The following is a 13,323-nucleotide window of genomic DNA, read 5'->3' as shown; positions in this document are numbered from 1 at the left end:
TGAAAATCCTGTGTTTTGAAACAGTGTTTTGATTCTGCTACAGTAGGACTGCATCGGAGGTTTCACATGGGGATCAAACGTCACACACATGCCACGGAAATAAAAAAGAATAATACAATTTCAGGACCATTGGAATTAGAGTTAAATCAGGATCTTTCAAATTCTTCCTACCAACTTTCTGATTGACCAGAAGGAAAGGAAAAAGTAGAAGTATTTTAATCATTTAATGTTAAAATGCCCTTTAATTAAATTGCTTTGTATTGACTGAGTCCGTACAGTACATTGAGAATGTAATGGCTTGTAGCAATACAAAGGGGGGTATTGTGCTTTGAAGAACAGTCTGTCTTTCTATGTTACCACTTATTATGTTATCCGAGTAGGCAGAGTGGAGGGGTAAGATGAAGCAGAGGAGAGAAAACTGCCATTGAAAAACTGCACCATAAATATCAACTAGTGAATGCAAAAAAAAAATACGCAATTTTGAGTCATAGCCTTACAGCTTGGCATTTCTTCTTAGTTCCTAACCAATTATCTGTCAAATATTTTTGACAAAAATATTTCATCATCTTTTCATCATCATTTTTGCCTCATTTTCACAGAGTAATCTGTATAGCTACGATGACTCAATGTAAATGAGTACGTATTTCGTCATATAGACTCTCAAGGTGAGTTCTCTGAGCTGGAGAACCTCTCAGTGCCAGAGGCTCCTGCAAACTAGAGGAAACTGTCCTGCTGTTTTCCTTGTACCGCCAGTCTTAATATGCCCATGTCCCTCTTACTGTGCCTCCCCACTTGTTTAAGGCTGGCTGCAGTTCCTAGAACTGCTGGCCTGGAAAGAGACAAAGGGAGGCTTGCTAGCCAGGAGCAAGGGAGGGAGGGGTTGAATGGGGTTCCCCAGCGCGCAACTGTGCCAAGGATTCCCTCCTTACTGTTGTCATCTGGGTTGTGTCAGCCTCAGCCTGCCCAGGCGCATTCCAACAGACTTCACCACACCTCCTCCTTTTTTTCCCCCTCAGTCCCTCTTGCTGGCTCTCCCTTTCTCTCTCTCACTGGCTCTCCTTTTCTGCCCCCCCTCCCCCCAAGAAACTCTCATGCCCCCCCGCCCCCATGTGCAGAGTGCAGACAGACTGAAAACAAGAGCCAGCCTGTTTTGACACTACCAGTCCAACCAGAGGGGAACCACTTCCTGGTTACAGTAGCCAACAACAGAACAGAGGGATCCATGTCCAAGACCAGGGTTCAACTAGTATTTGAAATAATTTAAAATACTTTAGCGGGGCTTGATCAAGCTTTCCTGTTGCAATGGGCCAAATGGAATCTTTGCAAAAGTGCAAACCCTGCCCACCTGGTACTCCAGACAGGTTAAAGCAAATGTTTAAAGTAATTAAAAGATTTCAAATAGTTTTTGAACCCAGATCTGATTATCAGAGATAGTAACAGAGAGCCAGGAGAAGCAACAGGAAATGTACCATCATGACTAGGACATGGGATGTGCTGATACAGAAGCTTTCACTATAGCTTCCTAGTACACTCAGACGCACTTACACTTCCTTAATTTCTCCTTAAAAAGCATTATAGCTGTAATCACTAGGCAGACTAATAAACTACACATCATAATAATATGGAAAGCACAGCAACAGGGCTAGATTATAGAGGCCCTCAGCCTCAACTGTAAATAAGTGAAAGTTTGCCATGGCTAATTTGCTTGTGGACACTACTGGAAAACAGTGTTTCATTGGATAAGTCACCAACGTCTGACCAACAAAAAAACACCCAAAATAACTTATGGAGTGCGTACTGTAGGAACTTGATAAATCTCCACACTACACACTGCCCCAAATGGCACCCTATTCTCAATATAATGCACTGCTTTTGACCAGAGCACTATTTAGGGAATAGGACAAAAGTTGTGCACTATATAGGAAACAGGGTGTCATTTGGGACACACCGTGGCTCTCTGGGTATCTAACAGCGAGCTCACCATCGTAACCCCGTAGACTAGAGCTTTGAGCTCATCTTTGAAACAGAGTGAACTTTACTGCTGATGCTGGCCTTTATAAAACCCTCTTAGGCCTCACTCAACCGTATCTGAGAACTACTGCAGCCCTCATCCTCCACCCGTTGTCAGTCACATTCTGTTAATGTTCCCCAAAGCACACATCCCTGGATCGCTCCTCTTTTCAGTACACGGTAGCTAGCGACTGGAACGCTATATATATATATATTTTTTTACCCCTTTTTCTCCCCAATTTCGTAGTATCCAATTCCGTATTTAGCTAGTAGCTACTATCTTGTCTCATCGCTACAACTCCCGTACAGGCTCGGGAGAGACGAAGGTTGAAAGTAATTTGTCCTCCGATACACAACCAAGCCGCACTGCTTCTTAACACAGCGCGGATCCAACCCGGAAGCCAGCCGCACCAATGTCTCGGAGGAAACACTGTGCACCTGGCAACCTTGGGTAGCGCGCACTGCGCCCGGTCCGCCACAGGAGCCGCTGGTGCGCGATGAGACAAGGATATCCCTACCGGCCAAGCCCCCCCTAACCCGGACGACGCTAGGCCAATTGTGCGTCGCCCCACGGACCTCCCGGTCGCGGCCGGTTACGACAGAGCCTGGGTGCGAACCCAGAGTCTCTGGTGGCACAGCTGGCGCTGCAGTACAGCGCCCTTAACCACTGCGCCACCCGGGCAGTAGTTTAAGAATGTTCTTAAACTGACTTGCCTAGCTAAATACGGGGCGGCAGGTAGCCTAGCGGTTAGAGCGTTGGGCCAGTAACCGAAAGGTTGGTGGATCGAATCCCCGAGCTGACAAGGTAAAAATCTGTCGTTCTGCCCCTGATCAAGGCAGTTATTCGACTGTTCCTAGGCCGTCATTGTAAATAATAATTTGTTCTTAACTGACTTGCCTAGTTACACAAAAAAAGGTTAAATAAAATACATTTACGGTGGGATAATAAAACGGGTGGCCAGGAGATGCCCTCGGTCAGCCCGTAGAGTTGGTCTAGTGCTGCACTCAGAAAAATAGCCTGTGTTATTCAAATAAATAGCAGAAGGTCATAGAGAGCAGAGCAGTCAGTTATAGCACTCTGTCTGAGAGAGACCCAGCCAGTCTGACACAGTGTCTATGCTGTGGAAATACAAAATCAGGTCTAGAAATGGTAGAATGGTGAACTCTTGCACCTTCCTGTGTCTGTCTCAAAGGTCTGCATGCATTAACCATATCATGTATTAGATGTGAATGATAAGGGCCATAGACTTTAACACACTATGATAGTGTGACTACGCCATGGATGTCACTCATTCATATTAATAGAAATGGAGGTTGGAGGAGGGTGCACCTTCATTCCCAGGAGAGGCAGGGGTATGTAAGCACGAGTGTGTCTGTGTGACTGCATGATGGGATAGCCCCTATCAGGTTAGTGTGAGGGCAGGGGATGAAGTTCAGTCAGTAGGTCAGTCATTACTACGCTACAATATGGAGGTACAGATGGGGAGTACTCACAGTATCTGTATGGGAGAATCATAATCAGGGTGACTAAACTAATGTAGCAGGCGTAGAAAGACACCTGCGCGGAGGACCCACTTCCGTTTTTCAGGAGAAACGGAAGTTAGATTGAAAATACTGTTTCCCTGAAAACCAGAAACAAAACACTTTGTAAACACCGCTAAGGGTGGGGTTGCTGAGAAAGATGAATCAGGGCCACCGCTGTGACAGGCCAGATGTTTATCTCTTACTTAATCAAAAGCCCAGAACCGGTTTCACACCAGGCTTATCTACCCAATCGACACGCACCTCCCAGATGAACTCATGGATACCCTTTTCATGTCTCTGCGTACAATCTGAAGGACGTTGCTAACTAGCATTTCGAGCAATTGATTAATAGCGTTAGCACAATGACTAGAAGTCCATGTAACTGCTAACATACTAGTAGAAACCATAGACTTCCAGTCATGACGCTAATGCTAGTTACCATTGGCTCGCGAAACTACCTCTACCTTCCTTCATACTAGAGGCAGAGACATAAAAAAGGGAATCCATGAGTTGATCGGACTGAAGTAGATAAAGGGCTTCATTGCCAAAATCCTGAAGCATCCCTTTAAGTAAATAAATAAAACAAAGCCGTATTTTTGGTGATTGTCTCTCAGGAGCAATGGATGGATCACTTTGTCAATAAAATTAAGTACATTTAAAAATGTTGATGTACTGGCCCTTTAAATGGCAGTAGTTTTTACCCACAGAGATAGATAGAGATACAGTATTATCATTATAAAAATCGGTCCCATTATACAGCTGTGAACACACAGGTAGCGCCATTGAGGCAATCTCCATTTTGAAGTAGTCAATTTTCTTATTTTGTGTTTGATAAATGCATACATCTTATTTTGGTGATTTACCGCCACCTGCAGTGTTGGAGTCCTGAACCATTCATTTATTGTGGCCACTAGATGGCACTGTTAAAACCATTTAGAAACCATAGCACCCAATTTGAAGATGAAGACAATGCTGTGATCATTCACTGATTGTTCCCAACTCATAGGAATCCCCACCCTTTAAAATGGTGGAAGCCCTCAATGGCAATGGGCATGCTAAAATGGCTTACATTGAGGTTGGGTCCTCTATCCAGCTCTTATTTACCACATAAATGACAAACGTTTATGTTTACTTTAAATGTTAAAAAACAAAATGATCAAAATTGTACATCAGCTTTTTAGTACTAATGTGTATTGTGTACTTTGGAAAAAAGCTGCACATTATTTAAGGGAACATTTATATTCTTGTTTTACAGAATATGCAAATGTTCTGTAATTATGCTGTTTAGGTTATATATTTTTACAGATAACATTATTTACATGTCTAATGATGTTTTCATGATAATTAAGTTGATAATTTGGTATGATTGTTGTTTTTTCCCCCCAATAGTTCCATGGAAATCCATGTCTGTAAAATATGTTGGTAGTATGAGGGTTAATCAGTTTGACTGAATGGCTGATCAAACACATGTGGGTGCGTGTGCAGCTCAGCTCTGAGCTGCTTCTGCTTAGCTCAGTGACTCAACATATATCTCAAGAAGGTTGCAGGGAGTCTGACTGACTGCAGAGGTGGGAGGAGAGAATCAAAAAAGAGGGACAAGTTAGCACAGGATCCCTGATACTCTACAGAGTAATGCATAACAGAACAGAGCCAGACAACACCTCAAGGACTAAAGACATTCTGTTAAACTCGCCTCTCTGTTCGGATCTCCGATAGACAAGTCCAAAATGTTATATAAATCTGGTCTATTTAAAGAGGAAGGAATAATATCATTATTTGCAGTTGCATTGCAATATAATTAAAATAATAAACAGTGATAAGAAGAGTGCAAGTGTGTAAGGGGCAGGGTTAGTTTGACAGGAAGTAGTATGGCAAGAAATGGTAGATAACTGGCAACTCTCCGGCCTGGTCTCAGAGCAAAGCGTATTATGTTACTAGAATCCCTGTAACTCTGTTTAGTATGATATGTTACATTATTTGATCCGTTTAGTATGACATTATGTTGGATAAGACAGTAGGTTATTTAAGGCGAAAACGAAAGTAGGGTGGTCGGTTGGGCATAAAATGCAAATGTCTAGCAACCCAAAGGTTGCATGTTCTAATCTCATCACGGGAAACTTTAGCCAACTACTTACGTAGCATGTTAGCTAACCCTTCCACTAATACCTAGCCTAGCTAAAGTTGGCGACCTATCCACCTAGCTAACGTTAACCACAACAAATTGGAATTCTAACAAAGGTATTTCAAATTCATAACATATTGCATGAATTGCAATTTGTACTCTACATCCTAGAATTCGTATTATATTGTACAACCCCTATTACATTGGTAGGCTAATGTAATTAAAAATATCATACTAAATGGTATGGAACAGATTTCAGTAACATATAATATGTTTTGCTCTGAGACTAGGTTGAACTCTCCCATACGGTATACATTCTACAGTGGAAGTCAGGGTTGGACATAAACCAAAGAGCTGCGTCACAGGATATGCATCAATACTATGCTCCTTTTCCAACAAGGAAATAGTAATAAATGTGAGTAAGAGTTGTGGTTACACAGTAATATTGAGTAATGTATTGCCCAATGATATATTATCGCTACAGAATTAAAATTAAACAGGATGTTTTAACAGAAGCCAAACCCTAACACCATTTGAGGAACAAACATCAAAACATGAAGAGTTTTGTTACCGTACCAGTCAAAAGTTTGGAAACACCTACTCATTCCAGGGTTTTTCTTTATTTTCTATATTGTATAATAATAGTGAAGACATCAGAACTATGAAGTAACACATATGGAATAATGTAGTAACCAAAAGGTGTTAAACAAATCTAAATATATTTGAGATTTTTCAAAGTAGCCACATTTTGCCTTGACAGCTTTGCACATAATAATGGCTGGAATGGAGTGAATGGAATGGCAAACACAAGGAAACCATGTGTTTGATGTATTTGACACCATTCCGCTCCAGCCATAACCACGAGCCAATCCTCCCCAATTGTGACTCGTTTCAGGAAACAGGGCTTATGTCACTACTTCACAGCATTTGTGTTTTTGGGCAGAAATGCCTTCTGGAACATGTTTATTATTAAGGCACAGGAAAGTGCACGTGTATGCCATCTGTAAATACAATTGTTAAATCGGGAGCCTAGTTGGTTTAGCCACAAAAAAAGCCAGGAACCTTCCCGCTAGCCATGTTTGGCTGAGATAATGTGTGGGCTGAACATGCCAATGGAGGAGTTTGGATTGGTCTGCCATGTAGCACGTTTCTGTCTATAACATGAGCTGGTCAGTATGTGTAGGTAATCCTTTCTAACACAGCTTTTTTTTAAAGATATATAGTAGAACTGCAAAAGTGTTGCTCTCCACTTTCTGGAGGACTGAGTTTTGAGCTAAGGAAAGCTGAGAAAATTCTGGTGTTTGATTGCAAATATGCAGAGGGAGTCAAAAAGAGAACTCCCAGAAGGCTGTTGTATAAAACACCTGTCTCCGGATTACATATTCAAACTAAGGGCAACCATGGAATCTGTGACGGAGATGGAGAAATGTCCATCCATGTATAAAGGTAAAATAGTTTAGCTAGCTACATTTTCAGATTACACATTTCTAATTTAGTCAAAGTAGTTATCACATGTTAAAGCGTACTGTTAGCTAGCTAATATTAGCTGGCTCGTTAATGTTACATGTATGATCTGTGTAGTAATAGTATACGTATCTCAGAGCCATTTGCATTGCTAGTTATAGCCTAATGTTAGCTAACCAACCAGGTTCAATGTTAGCTAGCTAGCTATCTGCAGATTCATGCAGGGTTATAACATTATGAACTTGGATGATGGCTCATTGTTTAGCTATGTCTAAACAAAAGACTCCACTATGCAAGGAACCATTTCAATTGAAATGTTCATGATGTCACTGTGACAACTGTTGATAGACGTAGCTGGTAAATTCCCTCTGGCTATCTATTCCGATTTCAGAGCATTCTCGTAAGTGTGACGCTCTGTCACACTTACAGAATAACTGAGGAATTTACGAACGCTCAATACCCGTTGAATATGGCCGGTGTCAGTAAACGTATTTCAATTGTTGCCAAGCCGGTCGGTCACAATAAAGGTGCCATCAAACTCCTGCGGTTTAGGGTTTATGTTTTACACACGGTAGGGTTAGGGTCCGTTTTACACACGGTAGGGTTAGGGTCCGTTTTACACACGGTAGGGTTAGGGTCCGTTTTACACACGGTAGGGTTAGGGTCCGTTTTACACACGGTAGGGTTAGGGTCCGTTTTACACACGGTAGAGTTAGGGTCCGTTTTACACACGGTAGGGTTATGTTTTACAAACATTAAGTCAGCAGCATCAGCTTGCTGGCCCATTTCCCTTACAAACACAGGGGTACAAATGATCATTTTTAGCCACCCTCTATGGGGGTGGGCGTGCATGCTGCACACGCAAGTCACCACTCACGCTGCTGCAAGTTCTCATAGCAACAACATCCTTTCTAGCACATTCACAAGGGCGGACTTAGTGATTAATATGGGTTTTATAGTAAAGACATGTAATTTAACTGTAAAAACATATTACCTTTTAATCTGCCATGAACACAACCAGTCATGTTGCCATCTGATTGTCAAACAAATCACTTTTAAAAAGGTGGAGGACCTTCGCACGTTCTTCCAAAATAATTCCAGCATCCAAACAGTACACTGTGAACCCACCAACTTTCTTTCAATTCGCACTTGGCTGAAACTCTCACTGGAGAAAGTGTGAGAGCGAGCGAAACAGCGCCTCCATCTTACAATATGTAGCCTGTGTATCTGATGTTGTCTGGCCAAAAAGAATATGACATGCCATACTCTTTTTGGTCAGACAGAATCCAATACATGGGCTACACCATACATGTTCTCTGCCTCGACAAGATTGCAGTATTATCAGCATCTCCTGTCTTTTTACTTAAGAAATGCGTTAACAATTTTTGGGGTTAAAATTAAATCTTTATTTTTCCTGCCCCATCCTGAAAACAGATTCATTTCAATGAAAGTCACGTTCGCAATCATATCGTGTGAAACAATGTACGGGAACGCGAGTGGAGCATTGGGGGGGGAAATGGGGGCCCTCAAGCAGAGAAAATATTTTGTAAAAATGATTACTAGTATTAACATTTTAAAAATTATGCCCAGCTCACATGGCCCCTTGATGTGAGGCCGGAGACAATGCTAAGTCCACCACTGCACATTGAGTGGCTTCTTTTACTATGCACACACCGAGTTGCAGTCTCCACAAGTCACACCAGCAGACAAAAAGTGAGTGTCTGGCTGTGCACATGAATGCTTATGAGAGCGGCTGTGCGCGCAAGTGTGTACGGCTAGATGTGTTGCAACCTCCCACCACCTCCTCCCCCCCATGGCTTTGTAGAGAAGGTCACGGAGGCGCTGAGACCCGGCCAACTTTCCAACATCTGGGAGTGGGACCAACACAGCTAGAGCTAACTACAGTACTGCACCTAAAACATGATGCATCTGGAGCTAGGAGTTGATCTCAGTGCACCAGTAGTACACAAAAACAACAAGTACAGTACAGCTGCTGTCAATGTACCAAGTCAACACACAAAAACAAGTACAGTTTGATCAATTAAATCACTTTATTTTCAGAAAATTAATTGCTGTGAATTTTTTTTTGAGAAATCACATGAGGATGACATTTGGGAGATCGAGATCAAGGTTGCTTGAAATGCCCTTTTCAAGATAGAAGTGAAGAGACCACATCAGCTAGTGTAGAACATCCTGTTTCACAGTAAACAGTTGTTAGTGCAAATTCATTTCACTAGTTTGGCTGTTCCTCTTAACAGGAAGGAAAGAAGACAAATACTCTGCATGTTAGTGTTTGTCACTGTGTGTATATAACAAATAATGAAATCCAACTCATTAACTGACAACCAAGTTTTGACCATATTCAAGTCATCAACCTACCAAAACGTCCCAGTTCTGAGTATGAGATAAAACACATTGTTGAAACTTTTGGTCTAGTCTGACCTCAGACCAGAAAGCCATAACAAAAAGGCTTTTCCACCCCTAACAGTTTCAAAATAAAAGAGGATATGGCCTCCACAATGATAGCACAGGTTTGACTAGGGATGAGGGCCTAAAAAAAACCAGGCCTAAAATACAAGTCTGTGTGCTAAGCTCCGATAACAAAAGCCACCAACCACCACTGGTTACATCTTTAACCTCGGACAGTAATACCAACCGTGACGATCTGGATTAAAATGGGGTCTCCCCTCCATTGCCCATGGTCGTGATAATTAGGGAATACACGTGGCAAAACATTTTACAACACAAGAGCAAGACCAGATAGACCAGTCCTTTTTAGTTTCCATTAAGTGCCTAATGAACACGACCCCAGTGGTAAGACACTCCATCCAGGGGAGTTCCAGGGCCAGACATAGCGTGAAATAGGCCTCCCGTAGGAATGTTATGCCTGTGTCTACAAAACTGGCACGCCATATATCTCCCACTGGAAAGCTGCTAGTACCTACTACAGTGGAGCAGGAAACAAAGTGATCAGAGGGGGTTTCCCTAGTTCATAACCCTTTTTGGTTACTGTACCCCCCAATCTATTATTCAATAGATGTTTCTCTGCCATAAATATGCCCTTATCAGCCTTCCCCTAAGGACAGGCCAATCTGTCCAGGTACCCCCAGAGGTTAGATTACAGGACTTGTTTGTGGCCATGTCTTTGTGTAATGATTATGGCTATATAATAAGTCTACTGCACAGCTCCTGTATGGAAACAACCTGTCCTCATGTCAGAGAGAGAGAGAAGTAATCATGGAGGATTTGTAACAGAAATGCATGCCGCCCACACAGAACAGTGGCTCCCTCCCTGCAACAAAAACCAAACTCACATCAAGTCATTGCAGTCAACAACAAATGGTAGATTGTGGTCGGTTTGTCAGTAGAGGGAATGAGCCATTCAGTATTCTACACACATACTCAGCTGAGACATGTAGCTACTAAAACAGCTAATAACAACAACACAGCTGTTTAATGTGTTGTTGACTGTGTTGAGAAAGACATAGGCCACGTTCAGTAGGCAAACAGTGTGGAATGTTGCAGATAGAAATGTCATGAATAGAACTGACAAGATTGTTTGTTCTACATGTCAGATAGGCATGTTTGTTCTACTCAATATATTTATATCTGAATGTTCCACAATGTTGTGCCTTGGTGAACGTGACCCTGCTTTACAGCCAAGAAAGGAAAGGGTATTCCCTTAAGCCTTTCTCTGCACAAGCAAGAACCCACACACACACACACACACACACACACACAGAGAGAGAGGAAGTCAGTTCACACAGCTAAAAGTTTAAGATGCTATCTGCAACAAGACATTTTTCCATGAAGTCATCAAAGCCACAGGGTAGGTCTGTGCAACAAAGGACTGCTGTTTCACTCCTACAACACAGTGGCTCTCCTCTATGGCTTAACGACACAAGCCACCATGCAAATGAATGGCAGGGCCATAGACTCAGAAGGAAAGTAGTAACGGTGTTGACAGGTGCCAAGTTCAATACAACACAAATTAAAGAGCACCAGGTCTACATTCTAGATTAGGGCTTTAACTGGGGGATTAAATCCAATAAACTCATGGAACAAAATAAATTAAGCATTTGGCTGCTGCAGCATCAACACCTTGTAGCCTACAAAAAAACCCTTGTGCACATTGAGCGATGGGCCCTGGAATTGTGTATGCAGATCTCACACACAGGTATTGCTTTCTCTCAGAAGTAGAGTAAGAGAGTTTCCTAATTTTATCAAATGTTCTCATTGTCATTATGGCACTAACTATGTGGGTGTGCTGTGTTAAGCATGTCGTTTTGGCCTCCCCTGGCCCTCCAATGGGGGTGTCATAGTGGAATACAGAATTATCACCTGAAATATCACTTAATGCCACGCTCTTCCCCTTGATACAGTAGCCTAACATAGCATAAACCCGAAATTGAAACTGTTACAGTATTACACAATACAATACTACTCTTAATGTGTTGACGTTAATGAACGTGACAATTATTATACCCCAAAGCCTCCCCATAAATGCACTGCAAAACAGATGTGATATACTTCCTGCCTCAATACAGGCGTTAGATTAATAGCATATCCTATTGATAATCTGGGTCTCGTTTTTACACATAGTCCGTAACCGTGATGAAAAACGTTCGGGTTCAGTGACTCGATCGTGCGTCCTTCACACACACACACACACACACACACACACAACTTTGTGCAGAGCGAGAAACGCAATGTAGCTCGGTAAAGTACGACAAAGGACTTCAAAACAGCGTTGAGTAGCCTCACGCATAAGATCTGTCTAAATATGTAGGCTGGAAGGAACAATTGCAGGCTGTAAAAGACTGATATTCGTGTTTTCAACCTGTTTGTTTTACAATAAGGCGCGGGGAAATAGTTTCACCAATTTCCCTAAACTGGGCAATGACATTGCATCCAACACTCACGCAGGTAAACTGAATGACAGTGAAAATACAACATCATAAACAATGTTTGTTACTCACCGTTAGGTCCATATTTTTCTAAATTGGATTTCACTTGTTCAAGGGTGAGTCCAGTGTTTTCATTCACACTAAAGTTTTCAAAAACTTCAGATGAGGATTTAGTGTGCGCGTTATCCATCTCGGAGGGAGAACTGACTAGCTAAACAATGAAATAAAAAGTCATGTAGTTAAATATATAACATATATTACGACAATAAAGGACTAATAAACAACAGTCGTTTTCTAACGATGTGCCTTGCGTTCAGACTGCCAAGCGGAGGTGGATCTGCCTGCGTAGACGGTCACCTGCCTCCTCTTCTGCGAGCCGACGATTTGATTCCGGATTCCTGTTCGCGACGCTGCTATTTCCCAATAAATACAATTGCAGTCCGCGCTTCATCAAAATCAGAAGGTGTGCTGTGTTGGTACTGCCTCTTCCACAAGTGAGCGTGTTTGAGCACTCCCTTGCGTTCCTATTGGTTGTCATTACCTGAGTGGAGAGCGTTGCTCAACTCCCACATCCTCGACAATACATCCTTTTGGTAAGCCAAATAAGGAAGCCCTTGTCTTCTTGGTTTATAGATCTTATGCACTGCATATGAAAAGTCACAGGAGGTAATACTATATCATTCTCAAGTTACATATGTTTCATACATGTCATTAGTTAATGCTTTAAACCAAGGTTATGGATCTCTTCCCCTTTGGCACAAGAGTAGGCCTACGTGCATCATCTTCATGCTGGTACTTAAATAATCGCAAACACACTAACATTAAATTAATCTTTACTTTTCTTGTACATCTCGGAATAGTGGTGGCCTACATCTCTCTAAATAGTTTGCCAATTGAGTGTAATCAAATGTTGCCTGATCTAATACTACCAGTACCACGCAACTCCTACACAGCACTTAACGTCACACTATGAGGTAGAAGTAGGTGAGTTTAGTGTTCTTGAAAGGCCTTGCACCTGAGTCATCCTTCAATCATTCTGACCCTTTTTCTCAGTTCTGACCTCACCACTTACTGATGTAGTGAAACTGTTCATTTCAGACGTTGCGGTAGGAGTAACCTATACAAGGAAGGGGAAGGTGTAGGTCCAAGTTGTATCCACTTATGTAAGACTCATCAATGTGACGTTACTGCAGTTCAATCTCCTTATCCCTGGCTATGCAGAAGATGAGAAGGCCCCGTACTGTACTGTAGTATAGGTTTCAAGCAGTAGGTAGTGGGCTGGGAGGACTACTTTTG

The 13,323-nt window shown here is 42.1% G+C and overlaps 1 protein-coding gene across 3 annotated transcripts in view; it reads right to left on the bottom strand.

The window, feature by feature from the left end:
• The window catches only part of LOC110537826 (sarcoplasmic/endoplasmic reticulum calcium ATPase 1), an 80,205-nt gene extending 67,674 nt beyond the window's left edge, over positions 1 to 12,531 (bottom strand). The window contains exons 1-2 of one of the 3 annotated variants that reach the window (XM_036937855.2): positions 12,385 to 12,531; positions 12,100 to 12,234 (exon numbers count right to left, since the gene is read on the bottom strand). In XM_036937855.2, coding sequence (XP_036793750.2) covers positions 12,100 to 12,234; positions 12,385 to 12,478 — 229 coding nt within the window. In that variant the 5' untranslated portion in view covers positions 12,479 to 12,531. The other 2 variants (XM_090192835.1, XM_036937854.2) reach the window with 2 other exon arrangements.
• Positions 12,532 to 13,323: the final 792 nt, after the last annotated feature.

Source organism: Oncorhynchus mykiss, chromosome 12 (genome assembly GCF_057628025.1).
Source record: "Oncorhynchus mykiss isolate SJ-2025 chromosome 12, ASM5762802v1, whole genome shotgun sequence".
Lineage (NCBI taxonomy): Eukaryota > Metazoa > Chordata > Actinopteri > Salmoniformes > Salmonidae > Oncorhynchus > Oncorhynchus mykiss.
The sequence above is the reverse complement of the archived record's forward strand: the minus strand, read 5'-3'. Positions and strand labels throughout refer to the sequence as shown.